Source organism: Ruditapes philippinarum, unplaced genomic scaffold, assembly GCF_026571515.1.
Source record: "Ruditapes philippinarum isolate M1 unplaced genomic scaffold, ASM2657151v2 ctg11711_1_1_1_1, whole genome shotgun sequence".
NCBI lineage: Eukaryota > Metazoa > Mollusca > Bivalvia > Venerida > Veneridae > Ruditapes > Ruditapes philippinarum.
Window position 1 is genome coordinate 1 of NW_026864017.1, and position 16,295 is coordinate 16,295.

The 16,295-nt window shown below is 33.2% G+C and overlaps 1 protein-coding gene and 1 long non-coding RNA gene across 2 annotated transcripts; one reads left to right on the forward strand and one right to left on the reverse strand.

The window, feature by feature from the left end:
- The first annotated feature begins 6,759 nt into the window (after positions 1 to 6,759).
- Positions 6,760 to 9,147, forward strand: LOC132724111 (beta-1,3-galactosyltransferase 5-like). Its single transcript, XM_060708925.1, has one exon. The coding sequence runs from the start codon at positions 6,777 to 6,779 to the stop codon at positions 8,097 to 8,099; it is 1,323 nt and encodes a 440-aa protein (XP_060564908.1). The 5' UTR covers positions 6,760 to 6,776; the 3' UTR covers positions 8,100 to 9,147.
- A 691-nt stretch (positions 9,148 to 9,838) lies between these two features.
- LOC132724113 (uncharacterized) lies at positions 9,839 to 11,094 on the reverse strand. The gene is made up of 2 exons (XR_009624863.1): positions 10,990 to 11,094; positions 9,839 to 9,974 (listed from the first exon to the last, which is right to left on the reverse strand). It is a non-coding gene; the product is annotated as an uncharacterized LOC132724113 (long non-coding RNA).
- Positions 11,095 to 16,295: the final 5,201 nt, after the last annotated feature.

The window sequence follows — 16,295 nt, forward strand, 5'->3', positions numbered from 1 at the left end:
TATAAAGTTCGTCTATTTTACTAATACAGAAATTGAGCTGGTATCGGAGACAACTTTGGAAGAATCTCAAGCATCAGAAGGGCACAACCTCAGCTGGCTGAAGGTCTAAAGGTCGCATACACGGTACCAGCACCTGAACAAGGGGACCAGGCAAAAAATACGGTGGAGAGTGAGGGACAGAGTTTAGAGGATCTAATGAATCAGATGAAATCTTTATGATACCTTGCCTGACTTTTTAGCACTTTAGGTTCAATAAAATATTCCTAACTCCCTCCATGTTGGATTTATGATATGGACTTGGCCTGATTTTTAATTTTGGAATGGCGTATTAAAAGTAAAGATATTTTGCTAAAGCAGTAAAGACAAAGGGGAATAAATCATGAAATAAGAGCATTATGATAGTTGTTCTAGTCTTACCAATCAGGCATTTACAAGTCAGTATTGCCCTTCGAACATTCCCCTCTCTGCCACTTTTTTCAGGTTCAGAATAATCAAATTAAGGGATTTAGAAGAGTTTTGGAACGATCCATAAGTATTTGAAGGGATTTCATAAAATTTAAGAACATCCTATTAGTCCTTCAAGGGATTTCAGTATCAAATTTTTTTTTAAATTGAGAAGTCAAAAGAGTTAAATGTTTGTGGCAAGTAAGATTACTCTAGAACTCACAAATGGAAAAAATAAGCAACAAAGCTATATCAGCCATTCAGGCTAACATGAATAAAACGGAAGATGTTTTTGAACTAGGGATACCTTGAATTATAATATTGCATTCACATTCAAGATGCTTAAATATAAGATGTTTAAACTGGTAAGCATAGAAATTTAATTGATTCATAGGAATTTGTTACATTACAAAATCTTTTTGTAAGAAATCTCACTGATTAATCAAAGAATTGATGCTTGTTAGCAAGCAAATTATAAGAGAAATTGCCATATCTTATTTATTCTTTATAGAAAATTGTTTATATAATTTAATTTGTGAATATGATTTTTGTCATATTGTACCTACCGCATTTACTCATGTATGATGTATCAAGCAATTTTACCACCGCCCATTGCCGCACTCTGCCATGAGACATTGAGGATAGGGGCAAATGAGGTAAGACCCACACTGCTGGGTCCATTTGATGGTTTTTTTTTTGCAATTTTGCCAAACTAGTTATGGGATATGTTCATCCTGAAATTGGGAGGGCTTTTAAATGCAAAGTACCTGCTAATCTCCATGGGTTGGGGTCTGTGGTTACAATTTTTAACCAGCTGCTATTACATTTATATTAAACTTTGACTTAATTTGTAGTTTTTGAAAGACCTTTCGTATTTCTTTTCTTTTTCAAAAACTTTTGTGATCCACCTGATCAGGCACTGTTTGGCATAGCTACTGAATGTAATTTATGATAAAAACATTTTTGTAATAGGATTAGTATAGTATTTGATTCATGCATTACTTTATGTGCCTACAGCAACTTCTAGTCTTTTCGGATAGATGAAACTAAAAAAAAAAGATATGTTATCAAATTTGTTACAAGTGTCTATACGAGTGACTGATTTTTGCAATATTTATGCCTGCTCCAGACTGATTGTCTCTGTATGTAGCTTTAGTTTAGAGAAATGAGTGTTGCTTTTTAAAAACTGGCAATGTTTTTAACTCCCCAAGCTGGACACTAAATGCATGAATATCATTGGTTTAGATTTAAATCTTCAAATTTGAAATTAACCAATCAGATAAAGCAAGTATCAAGTTCAATATTTTATAAACTGATCCTTGTTAAATTTTATGTGTTTTATCATGGAGCTAAATATAGAATTATTTGTATGTTTATCTGTGGTGATATTGCTTAATGCCTCAACAGTCGGTAGGATTTAGTTGTACAACACTAATTAGAGATAAGATGTACAATTTTCAAAGCAATACAACACTTGCATTCAGACGGTTATTCTACACTGTAGGAATTATCTGAGGTTTCCCTAAAAAGGATCCCTCCAAATTGACACTAATGAGTATGGTATGAGGCCTATGTTAGGTATACTTTTCGTAATACTGGTCACTTTTTGCCTCAATGGTTGTGATGTGACAGCATTGATTATAAGTCCATTTTGTAAACTAAAATTGAGGAAATATAATGTTATATACTTTAAATTCAATAAAGACTTTTTTAATACTTCTTGAAATTTTGAGACAATTGTTATACTCATAATGGTAATAACCACCAGGATTTTTTTGCTGTATATATGAAAATATTCTAAATTGAATGGAACATGAAGATGCAAGACCCTTAGTCCTATTACTTTTTGAACAACCCTTGTATGTTATATGACAAAGGTTAAAAAGTTACCAAGGTGTAAATGTTGGGATAGGAGTGACCCAGTACATGACTATCAACCTGGATATTCTGGGTTTAAACCCTTCATATCCTCCTGTGTCAAGTCTAAATTATTGGTCATGAAAATGCATGGCAGAATTTGAACCAGTAGAACTATATGATTAAAATACACAATAGTTTTATTATGTAGACACTTAGAACAAGGGACTTTACATGTATTTAGGAAGTAAAATACATAATGTAATATTGTACTTTGCCATGTTTGTTTGTTATTTCACCTACATGCTTCAAGCAATTGGAGAGAAATGTGTATATTTATTTGTTATTTCATAATTTAACATTATTTGTTATTTTTTTGTCAATATTGTTATAGTGTGAATCAAAGATTTCTGATTTTCTGATTATTTGTATTATAAATGCTTTATGTTATTTGATGACGACTATTAATAAATGTATGGTGCAAGATTAAAAGTTTTTTGTTTTCTTTTATTGTTATTATTTGTAATTTTTGCAGGCTGTCTGGCACACCAAGTGTGAAAGAAATCACAACTGCCCCCCCCCCCCCCCCAAAAAAAAAAACAAACAAAAAAAAACCAAAAAAACTTTTATCATAGATAAAAATAACATTTTTTACTGCATGATATACGAGTGTGATCAAGGCACATTATACCTTGGATGCGAATAATTTTTTACGTCTTTAGAAAGCACAAACATGAGTTTTATAATATGTAAATAATAGTTTAGAGCATGTTAGATGCTGTTCACCTGAGGACAGTGGTACTGAATGTGAATAGAATGGAGATATCGTACTTAGCTTATTTGACTTTAGGTATGCACATGTCTTTTGTAAATATCAGTTTTTATCTCGTTCAAACCCTAAAGCGTTTATCTCGACATATCGTTATCTCGATATTTTTTGGACGGTCCCGATGACTTCGAGATAACGAGAGTCGACTGTAGTAAAATGTAAACAGTTATATTCTGACTTCCATGCATAACAGTAAATCTCTATAACAGCATTTATGGCAAAAAAAGATGATTTAAGTAAGTGATAGTGAGTATCATTACCTGATACCTTATATAAATATAATTTGGTATTTTTCACTGTTTTCTGAAATTCTAAAAACAACATTTGCAAACTGTTGACCAATCAATAGTTTTGACTGTTTCCCTTGCGTGCTCGGACGTCATAGAGGATTCCCTACCAGACGTGATGTGACATATTTAAATATTGTTAAATGAGAAAGATTTATTATTCACAAATTTGCAAAACTATTTTCTTGTTCCTTTTTTCTTCTGCAAGAACTGTTAAAACAGTAATTGGCCAGGTAATAAAACAGTTATTTCATATGTGATTTGGAAACAGTCAAACAGTTGCCCCTCGGTGTCGGCGATAGTGTTTAGAACTGTTGCCCTCAGCCTACACCTTTGACAACAGTTCAAAACAATACCCCCTCCACCTCGGGCCAACAATTTGTCTTTTCCCAAATGACATATGAAATAACTGTATACTGTTTAACTATCACAGAACAGCAAAAATATAAACTTTTTGAGAAAAGGAATTAAAGAATTGCTGGGGGGCTTTAATGTTCTTTCTTTTGATTACATCAATTTTGTTAACAATGCAATGTATATGAATTTGAAAGCCAATTTTATAATTTTTGGACTGAGCCTTTAAGTTCAAAACATTGTCCAAGTTGTGGTGTGGAACTTGTTATCTATTAAGTAGTATAAAGTGTTCAACCTTCCTTGTGGTGAATAATGGTAATGTTCTGTAGTTGTATGAAGTGGGTAATGTTCTGTAGTGGTATGAGTGGTATTAAGTGGGTAATGTTCTATAGTGGTATGAAGTGGGTAATGTTCGGTATGAAGTGGGTAATTTTCTATAGTGACATGTAGTGGGTAATGTTCTATAGTATAGTGGTATGAAGTGGGTAATGTTCTATAGTGACATGTAGTGGGTTATGTTCTCTAGGACATGTAGTGGGTAATGCTCTATAGTGGCATATAGTGGGTAATTTTCTATAGTGGTAATGTTCTATAGTGGTATGTATTGGTAAGGATCTATAGTGGCATGTAGTGGGTAATCTTCTATGGTGGTATGTAGTGGTAAGGTTCTATAGTGGTATGAAGTGGGTAATGTTCTTAAGTGGCATGTAGCTAGGTAATATTTTTTTGAGGCATGTAGTGGGTAATGTTCCGTAGTTGTATGACTGGTATGAAGTAGGTAATGTTCTTCTCAAATGGCATGGATGGTATCAAGTGGATTATTTTCTCAAAAAAATGATGTGAGTAGAATGCACTGGGATATATTAAGAGATATCAAAAGTGCCATATGTATGTGTAATGTTTCACATTGTCACAAGAAACGTTTAGTGGTAAATATTTCGGTGTGGCGTGAGAAATTTGTAGTAAGTAATGAAATTTCATTGTGCCTTATGAAATACTAAAATGATTACTTTTTGAATTGTCTGACCGTGCGACCACATACACGCATCAGGGACATGAAAGCAAAGTGACCGTGCGACCATTAACACGCATCACTGGTTAACCCTTTCTATTCGAACGGGGTCAAATGTTTTCACCTATACATCCCCTTACATGAAGGTGATTATTGGGAGAAAGTCTACCAGTCATTCCACTGTAAACATTTTCAGCCCAGCGGCAGACCAAGTTTGACAAATTGCCACTTGTTATACCTATACAAATATCTTCTTTCTTTGTCTTTCTTATTTTTAATAATCTATTTTTATTTAATTAGTACAGTTTTACTTAAATCACGTATATCTTAACAGAAATTGAAACGTATTTAAAACGTATTTTATCACAGTAACCAAACTCTCGACGGTATGGATCTTTAACCGTGCATATCTGATATCTCGGAAATAAGACTAAAATAAATTCTGTAACCAACAGTCACTCTCTTGTGTTTAAAAATCATAAATCTTGTTTTAGAACATATATAAAATTTCAGTTTTGTATGGTTAAAACCTTAATTACAACATACAGGATCTTTAAAAACAGTCATAAGGATGCCAGTTCTGATTGCAGTTCTATTTGCAGCAATTCGTTCTATAAATACAGTATTGAACCTACGCTCATTTGATATCCTCTATACAACATATTTTCATATTTTAAGAAGCCTAAGTTTACGTATTTTGTGCATCAATTTCTCAGTTACTTTACCTTTTCCTAGTATACTTCTTTGGAGATGGTTCATTAAAAATGAGTAATTGAATTTTCTCTTTCTGTAGAATATAGACAGACATGTGTTTTATAATGTTGTTATAATGGACTAAGTATATGTAGGATCACTTATCACTTGAACAGAATATATAGCAGTGGATATGAAATAATTTGCGATGAAAGTAGCAAAATGGAAACAAACTGGTATTTTGACCCCCATACAAAGTGCTCACTATAAATGCACTTAATTCCAAAACGCATAAAAAATGCAAAAGATGTCTATGCTATATCTCCAGTTAGTATCTTTTTAGCAACTGGTCAAAATGAATAAATAAATTAATGAATAAATAAATAAATAAATAAATAAATAAATAAATAAATAAATAAAAATTAAAAAATTAAATAAATACAAATAAACAAATAGATAGATAAATATATAAATTAATAGATAAATAAAATAATTGAATGAATGAAAGAATAAATAAATAATAAATAAATAAATACATGAAAAATAAATAAATAAATAAATAAAGAAGTAAATAGATCTAAGTAGATAAATAAATAAAGAAATAAAATATCAGCATTTTTAGGCTTAATGGGCCTTTAATTCATTATTTCAATTAATTCATGTATGATATAAAAAGTCATTTACCTTGTGATCGTCTGCTATTAATTTGACAAAGCTGATTGACATATTAATAATACAATCAGATATTGGTTATAGATCGATACTGTATTGATTATCTAATCTACAATTATTGACCTTTTTGTTTTACATAATTGCTAACATTGATTTAATCGGTATCTTATTGTATGAAATGGCATTAATAAATTAGATGCGCTTAATTGTATAAACATATGATATTAAAAAAATGTATCTTTAATTATGTATTGTGTATAACAAAACTGTATACATAATGTAGGTGCTTTTGTATATGCAATGCTAGTGTTATTTTTCAAACGTGAATAAAAAGCAAAATAGAAAGAAAAAGAAAGAAAAACACTCGAAAAAGGATACCTTAATGGATAAACGGGACAGGGACTTTTTCAAGTTGAATAAAAATAGTTTTGCTGTCAGGAAGAAAATAAGTAATAGTATTTCTATATAAATTGTGCAAGTTTGTGAAGTAAGCATTTTTAGTGTTAGAATAGCACATGAAATAACAGAAATGAAATAACAGCCTAGGATTTAATTAAAGGATAAAAAAGAAAGGAGTAATATCGACTTTGATTGAATGCTCCAAGAAAAAAAACTAACAATGTTTTAGATGATGAAGAAGAAATTTCGCTGTAGATTGCTGATAATAAAAATTTCGTTTATTGTTATTGTCTCAATAACTCTTCCGTTTGCTTGCCGGAATGACGTACGAGATGAATTGAAGAAATATTGCATCAATGACCGCCTCCGTATGATTATAAATAAACATAATGGAGTGAAAGAAGACCTACCATATAATTCGATTCCAGTAATTAAAACGGGGTTAAACAGTAAATATGATTTCGAACGCGAACTAGAATTCGACCGGAAAGATCGCTTTGAGAGAAGAAAAGAAGAGATGTTGTTTAAGTTAGAAAGAAGGAAAGCACACGTATATGACAGGAGTATAGATATTGATGAACCTCTTCCTGCCATCGAAGAGGAAATTAAAAAGATGCAGAGCTACTATAACATGTCCAAAAGCAAACTCACGGTTTTGAACTCAAAGTTTTTAATTGAAAATAAATCAGTGTGTTCAGAAGTGCCCGAACTGATTGTATTGATTCCATCAATTCCATCAAACGGATATATTCGTACCGCGATAAGGTCAACTTACGGATTAATTGCACGTTACACCCCTTCAGACTTACAGCGATTCGGAATGCAACATCCGGTACAAATCGCGTTCCTTCTTGGCAGGAGTCCAAACCAATCGGTTGATTATGACGTCAGAAAAGAGCAGAGGAAACACAGCGATATTGTGCAGGCGGATTTCATAGATTCCTACTACAACCTTACTCTTAAGGTTTTATATGGTCTTAAGTGGGTAAACACATATTGCCAAGGAGTTAGATATGTACTAAAAGCAGATGAAGACGTATTTGTTAATATACAATTGCTTTTGGCAGAGTTAAGAACTTATCGCGTATCAACAAAAGGGTCTGTTTTTGGATTCATCCACTCATCGTACTATGGCCTGAAAGTGTTAAAAACTGGAAAATGGGGTGTAAATGAATCGGAGTACCCTTTGCGAAGATATCCGCCTTATGCACAAGGAACGTCATACACAATAACAGGGAACTTGGTGCCAAAAATAGTTGAAATAGCCCAGCATTTGCCGTATTTGCACATTGAAGACGCTTTTATCACGGGTATTATTGCAGGGAAAATACTCGGTGCAAATCTCGAACGAATTAACGGAAATTCGTTCTGGACCGAGGAGGCTCCAGATCCGTGCGAGTTTGTGAAAACAGAACGTGTTTCTCAGACGAATATGAAACCATCTTCAATGTACAAGACATGGCAAGCTTTATTGTCGCCAGATACCTTGTGCGCTAATTCAACGTATCGCCCTAGAACACATCGATATAACTGGAATAAAGCACCGTCTTGATATTATTTAACTGAAACTGATTAAATATATTGATTAAATACATGTACGTGTTTCAATTTGACATTAATTACATTAATTACATTGTTTTCGTCTATGCAAAGGGCATGCAAGATGTTTTTTCGTTTATGCAAGGGACGCGAGATGTTTTATCGTCGATGTAAGAAGGGCGTGAGAGATGTTTTTCGTCGATGCAAGGAGGGCGTGAGAAATGTTGTTTTGTCGATGCAAGGGACGTGAGAGATGTTTTTTTCGTCGATGCAAGGCGATGAGAGATGTTTTTAGTCGATGCAAGAGGCGTGAGAGATGTTTTTTCGTCGATGCAAAGAGGGCGTGAGAGATGTTTTATTGTCGGTGCAAGGGACGTGAGAGATGTTTTATTGTCGGTGCAAGGGCGTGAGAGATGTTTTATTGTCGTTGCAAGGGGCGTGAGAGATGTTTAATTGTCGGCGCAAGGGACGTGAGAGATGTTTTTTTCGTCGATGCAAGGAGGGCGTGAGAGATATTTTCTTGGCGGTGCAAGGGGCGTGAAAGATGTTTTTCGTCGATGCAAGGCGGTGAGATATGTTTTTAGTCGATGCAAGAGGCGTGAGAGATGTTTTTTCGTCGATGCAAAGATGGCGTGAGAGATGTTTTATTGTCTGTGTAAGGGACGTGAGAGATGTTTTATTGTTGGTGCAAGGGCGTGAGAGATGTTTTATTGTCGGTGCAAGGGGCGTGAGAGATGTTTAATTGTCAGTGCAAGGGACGTGAGAGATGTTTTATTGTCGGTGCAAGGGACGTGAGAGATGTTTTATTTTCGTCGATGCAAGGAGGGCGTGAGAGATGTTTTATTGTCGGTGCAAGGGACGTGAGAGATTTTTTTTTCGTCGATGCAAGAGGGTGAGAGATGTTTTTCGTCAATGCAAGGAGGGCGTGAGAGATGTTTTATTGTCGGTGCAAGGGACGTGAGAGATATTTTTCGTCGATGCAAGGGACGTGAGAGATGTTTTTACGTCGATGCAAGGGACGTGAGAGATGTTTTTTTTGTTGACGCAAGGGACGTGAGAGATGTTTTTCGTCGATGCATGGGGATGGGAGTGGGCGGGGGTCGTGGGAGATGTTTTGGAGAGTTGGAAAGGATTTCTTGTTGTTACTTTATCGTGCATCGGTTGACTGATAAGTGATGTACATATGAGCCGCGCCATGACAAAACCAACATAATGGGCTTGCAACGAGCATGGATCCAGACCAGCCCGCGCAGTCTGATCAGGATCAATGCTGTTCGCTTACCAACTCTGTTACAAGTAGAGAAACTGATAGCGAACAGCATGGATCCTGATCAGACTGCGCGGATGCGCAGGCTGGTCTGGATCCATGCTGGTCGTAAACGCACTATGTTGGTTTTGTCATGACGCGGCTCATATTTCTTTATTGGCTTGTCACCGTACGAATCTGCCACCATTTAAATAAATGTTAAATAACACATGCAAAAATTTCTTCCATTAGCTCTTGTTCTTAAGTGCTCCTACATCTGCTTATCACCTTTATCCAGTAAACATGTTGTTACGCACTGATGCAAATGTCCAATGTGTGGACTTTTGGTCAGCACATTGTTTAAGTTTACCGAGCAGGAGATTTCTTTAGGACAAAAATTATACAATTCTTTAACAATCCATTTAAAACTCAAATTATTTAACGTTTTAAGTTTTCTTCCTTTTTAATGAAACAATCGGATTTAGAAAAAAAAAACACAACAAAAACTAACTAACTATTCAATATATTTTTATGTGCATAATTTTAACATGTGTTATCCCTTCTTATCCCCTATGAAAACATGCGTCAGTAACTCTTTGATTGATGTTAACGTACCATTCTGCTTCGCAGCTACATCCAGTCCTGTGTAAAACAAATAACATTTTATATCAACCCGTTCAAAGCACATCTGTTTTCCGGTCACAATTTGGCTTTACGACAATAGGTCTAAGGTTAATTAATTTTCTTTCCATTTATTTTCTTTGTTTGGTTTGGCGTCGCACCAACATGGCGACTGGCGACTTTCAGCTTAACTGTGATAGAAGACCTCGGTTACCTTTCATGCATTATTTCAGACACAAACGGGTATCTGAGTAGAACCAACGACGTTCCGTAAGCTAATCTGGAAAGATTCACCAGATGTAAGAATCTAAAGTCCCTTGCAGGATTGGACCCACAGCGATGAGCGGAATTTTCTCTCTTTACTTTGAAATATATCAAATAATAGCATGATAAATGTTCATTGCGTAGTGTTTTTTTTATCATTATTTGTATTTTTACAATGTTTGGCAGATAATATGCACACGCATTGGAAGCGCTACTGAAAGTTTTCCCGCCATTATTTCACAATGCTCTACTGAGAATATGCAAAGCATTGAAAGCGCTTCCTTTTGTAATTATCCTCCATTATCATGCTAATTTTCATGAAAATTTGAAAAATGTGTTTAACAGTTTAATATTGTAAAACTACCAAAAGAATGCTATTAACACATTATCAATGACACTTACAACCTATGTTTATTACATTAAAGGGGTCAAATATGCAAAAATAGTCCTTACGGCGTTAGTAACGCATTAGAAATATAATTATAAATACTGAAAAATTCGGTCATTAATCGCACATAACATGTAAAATTTTACTAGAATTTTTAATCTTTATACATTTCCTAAACTCTTAGCACATTTTTCTAAGGTTTGATTTAATCGAAATATTTATGCTCATCTGGAGGCGTGTTGTGTAAAACGTATTACTATATATAATAGAATATTTTAGCATATCATTGAATTTTTATTGATACTATTTTTGGGACTTCATCAAAAGAAATACGCAGACTGAAAAAAGTAAAAATTTAATGCTACAGGCGCTTGTTAATTATACTTGCAGGAGGCCGTTGGAAAAGCTGGACACATGGCGTTCATGCACGGATCTTGAAAACAATCAATCAAAGCAGGGTTGCAGTTAAAAAAGAATGCATCACATCCTGAAATTTTAAAAAGAAATATTTATATAAATGTACATGCATTGGTAATTTTGTTATTCAATCAAAATGACCATAAAGGTGACAAAACTTGATATTGAGAGATTCAGATATCTACTTATAAGCCACATAAGTTTTGCATTCTGAATTAATGTTTAAGGCACATTATGCCTCAGAAATCAATATTTTTTTTTTTTGAATTCTATAAAAATGCCAAACATGTGTTCAATAGTGCTTGAATAATGGAGTTTGAGCATGTTAAAAGCTTAACAACTGAAAAAGTACCAATGACCATGCAGTAACGTGTCATAAAGGTAGCAAAACACTACCAAGACACTCATATCTTTGGGGGCCCGATAAAAAGAAAGAAAGAGGAAGAAAAAAGTATCGTTCATTATAAATGTACAAATGTAATAATATTTCATGTTTAATAGAAGTTCTTCTTTTTCGTCCATCAATTAGTTAAAAGTTACAGTCATCTAATCACTTGCCAATCATCGCTGTGGCTTCTGACCTAATTATGTATGTTATTTCACAACGAGAGGTAGCTATCCCAGCCATGTTACGAATACTAAGTGGTTTTAGGTAGATGCTCGCCCATTCCTGAAATAATGTACGGAGAAGCGCGTAAAGTATCATAAATATAAAAAAAAACAAATATTGTCAACATACCGACAATCGTTAGAAGGAATACACACAATATCGTAATTTTCATTTTTTCCTGATGGCACCAAGTTAAATATTAAATGTTTAATATCAATATGAGGTCAACCTTCCTTATCATTGAAAATGAACGCAAAAAAGAAACAGATAAGACCATTTATTCAGATAAGGAGTGAAATTATTCTACTTTATGTTCTTAAACGAACTCTTATCTGAAACTAGAGAGTGCACTGGGTTTGAACAATTTGCCGCCCGACCGAGACTTGTACCGGCAACCATTACTGAAAGAATGCAACCCCATTGCAAGATGCAAATACTGTTCAGCATTTAATCAAGATAAATATTATAATATTTTGAATTATTTTTTTTAATCAGACATGCTGTTCATCAAGAAACAAAATACTCATGTTTTGAATCAGTTGATGATATTTTTTTTTTATTTATTATTAGTTTAACCCTTTCCCCCCATGAGCATATTGTGAAAAATTGGCGGTTTTCATTGAAAAGCCTCCTGTTACAAGTTCAAACTGCTCTGAAACTATGAAAAATGCTTCAATACTTATCAAACTTGGCACAAATGTTGACTGGACAATTGCCTTTTTAACGACATGCTCAGTCTTAAATTTCCTGTTACCATGGCAACGAGGGGACATCTCAAACTTGTCAAAAATCACTATTTTGCCTTTTTTTTACATCAAAATTTATTTCAAAGTGCTGCAACTTCTCAAGAGATTGAGATAGAGTCAAATGCTTTTCAGTGTTGGTTACACGTTACCTTATGATCGACCTGGGGTCATTTTTAGCCTCTCACAAGTCCAAAATTCTCTTGGCGATGAGGGGGACTACCGCCCCCTTCAAACCCCTCAAACAGAAGGGGGCGCATCCCCCTTCTGGCAACCACCTGATGTATCTTTTAAGACATATTTCATGATAAAGCATTTATAACAAACCAAGACGATATATGTAGCCTAATTATTGTTAGAAAGCATTACATGCGATATATATCATTTATAACGTATCTAATGATATAAAGCCTAATAAGTGATGTACAAAAATAGTCTATTTATAACAATCAACAAGGCCAGGCAACGTTCACAGAACGCAGCCCTCGACACAATCCAGTCACGCAAGTAGGGCACCCTAAAAGCACTGAACTAAAATTTTGGAAAAGACACAAAGGGTGTAAGGGGAAAAATAACGTAATGTAAACCATTCCTTATGATAAAGCATTTATAACCAATCTAATGATATATAGTTTAATAAGTAATATTAAGATTTCCTTATAATATAGCATTTAAACATAACATAGTGATTTATGGTCTGACAAATGATATGAAGCATTCCTTGTGATATAGCATTTATAACCAATCTAATGATATATAGTTTAATAAGTGATATTAAGGTATTAGGACCCTAATGGGCACTATCAGGAACTAAAGAATTGACATCATAGGTCAGATGTATACCTTAAAGTACACTTGTATGCAAAATTAAAACAAAGTTTACCGTACGGAAATCAAGTTATGGCCACTTTTCTGAACTCAAGCTAGGATGTTATGAGGGCCCTTTTTTAGAAATGAGGAACCTGTAAAAAATCTGCAATAACATTCTAATGAAAAATGTTTTCCCATGAATTTTTGGTAAGAAACAAATAGTACCATTCAGCTAACAATCCACATAAGCAAAATTATGGTTTCTACTTAAAATTAATGAAATCTGTATAAAAAAGTTACCCTACCCCACCCATTTTTACCATGTGTCTGACCATTTTTCTACTTAGGGAGCCTAATTAAAAAAAAATCTTAAAATTTACCCAAATGAGTGCCTGCTTTCAAAGTTTCCCTAAATTTTTAAAAAAGTATATTGGTTGATCTTGCAAAATATGAAATACTTTTACCGTCTAGTTTTGATTATATTACACTTTGAAAATATCAGGTACCATATTTATTACTAAATTTAGCATAATTTAGCCAATAAATACCAATATAAATTCAAAATTTAAAATTAAACACTATTTTCTTTCCACATGGGACATGAGAGATACATAAATAATGTTAAAAGAAAAAAAAGAAAGAAAAAAAAAGTTGACCCTTCTGGGGATTGAACCCATGGCCCTCATTTTCAATGTAGTTAACAGTAATTCTAGCCTATTTGAATACTCTTCAAAGCGGAGGTAATGCATTAGGGTGCTAATACCTTAAGATTTCCTTATGATATAGCATTTAAACATAACCTAGTGATTTATGGTCTGACAAATGATATGAAGCATTCCTTGTGATATAGCATTTATAACAAATCTAATGATATATAGTTTAATAAGTGATATTAAGATTTCCTTATGATATAGCATTTAAACATAACCTAGTGATTTATGGTCTGATAAATGATATGAAGCATTCCTTGTGATATAGCATTTATAACAAATCTTGTGGGATAATGGCGTAAAAGTGATATATCGCCTAGCTTAAAGCATATGATGTAGCATTTAAAGCGAAACTTATGATATATAGATCTACACATGATATAAAGCGTACTAGTTTATGAAATATTGTGTGATATCTTGCTTGAATGTGTGACAGTATGAATATAATCAAAGGAAAACATTAAGTAATAATACGAACTAATTTTGCATAAATTGGCGAGTTTTCCCGGCATCCTTGTAGGAAACAGCGATATTAAATTTTATGTAATAAATCAAACAGTGAAGTGTCAAATGCAGATAGTTACATAAAAAACCAAAAACAACTGCCTTATTTTTAATTAAATGACTGTCCTTTTTGGTCATTGAAAAATGAAGCAACAACCCCTAAAATTGGGTTAAGGCATTTTTTAAGTAATATATGTATTCTGGTACAAAAGGATAATATTTTATTGTGTTTATCTTTGTTTTTAGTAAGTATGACGATTTGAACAAAACTTTAAACCATGACCACAACATACTAGTAATGTGAATCAAAAATATCAAATGGGAAGTGTTTGCTATAATATGTTCAATAAGTAAAGAATCAATGATCTACTAGATCAGCGACAAAAAGATTAAGTGCGAGACTACATTAAAATATGGAGCAGAAAAGATGTCTCCCAAAAGCGAGGAAAACAAGTATAAAAAGCGAGCACCGAAGATTCGGTTGGATTAAGTCTCCCCTAACCCAAATAAATGACAATGAAGCAGTTTTCATAATTTTAGCAGCAGCAATCAAAACATGAAAAAAGGAAGAATAATTACGGGATTGAATGTTTATTCATTCAAATTGTAAGTAAAAGCATGAATTGTTTTTTTTTACATTTCGTGTACTCTTGACATAATTTCCTTAAGTTTTTTTTAAAAATCAACTGACCTGGTGGTATTCAGCCTAGGGAAGTTAAATTTCGGTCCAGCTACGATTGGAGTTACAATCTTTACCCTTCGTGATGGAATGTTACCTGTATTTGTGAATTGTATTGACTGTCAGCACGGTAATAGAACAAAGATAGATCATAGACAAAGATGTTTTTGTTTCTGAATTTTACTCACGCAACACCCGAAAAAAAGATATTTAAAACATGTAAAAGATCATATAGTTCACGAGATAAAAGACAGTCCTTTCTTTGGAGACTACAATACTTGATGTTACTAGGTTACTTTTGTGCTTAAAATCCAATTAAAAAACTTAAAAAAAAAATAAAAAAAGAAAATAAAAAAGAAAACGCACTTTTCTTAAAAGATTTGTTATGCCGTAAGGATAAAGCCAGAATATTGTTAATTTTATTTCTCATTTTTCTCTTGTTTACCAAATTGTGATTTAAAACTTTGTTTAAAACACATTATCTGCAAACAATAAATATTAAGATATTAAGGTAGACCACTCCTAATGTATGACCTCTCAACTTAGAAGAGTATTCAAATAGGCAAGAATCACTTGTCAATTGCATTGAAACTGAGGGGTGTGGGTTCAAACCCCAGAAGGGCAACTTTTTTTCTTTTTTTTTCTTTTTAACATTATTCATGTATCTCTCAGTTTCCTTATGGAAGAAACAAAGTGTTTGATTTTGAATATATGATTATTGTAGATATCTTTTTGCTGAATGATACCAACATTTAATTGCAAATATGATACCAGATATTTTCAAAGTTTAATAAAATAAAAAATACACAGTAAAAGTATGTTATATTTTGCAAGATCAACCAATATATTTTTAAGAAAATTTAGGCAAACTCTTAAAACAGCCCCTGATTTTGGTAAATTTTAGGGATATTTTGAATAAGGCTTTGTATATAGGGGAATGGTCAAATGGTGAAATAAGTGTTTAAAATTGGTTTGGTAGGTAACACTTACAGTTTGTTTAGAAACAATCATAATGCACGTGTAATTTGTTACCTTAATGTTACTTTTTGTTTTTTAACAATGAGCAATAGGAAAACATTCCTCATTTCTTATAGTAATTTTAGTTCAGAAAAAATGTCCATAACTCATAAATAACACGGTAAATTCTATTTGAATTTTGCATACAGGTGGCCCTGAAAGGCATATATCTGTCCTTTGTTATAGTGCCCATTAGGAGT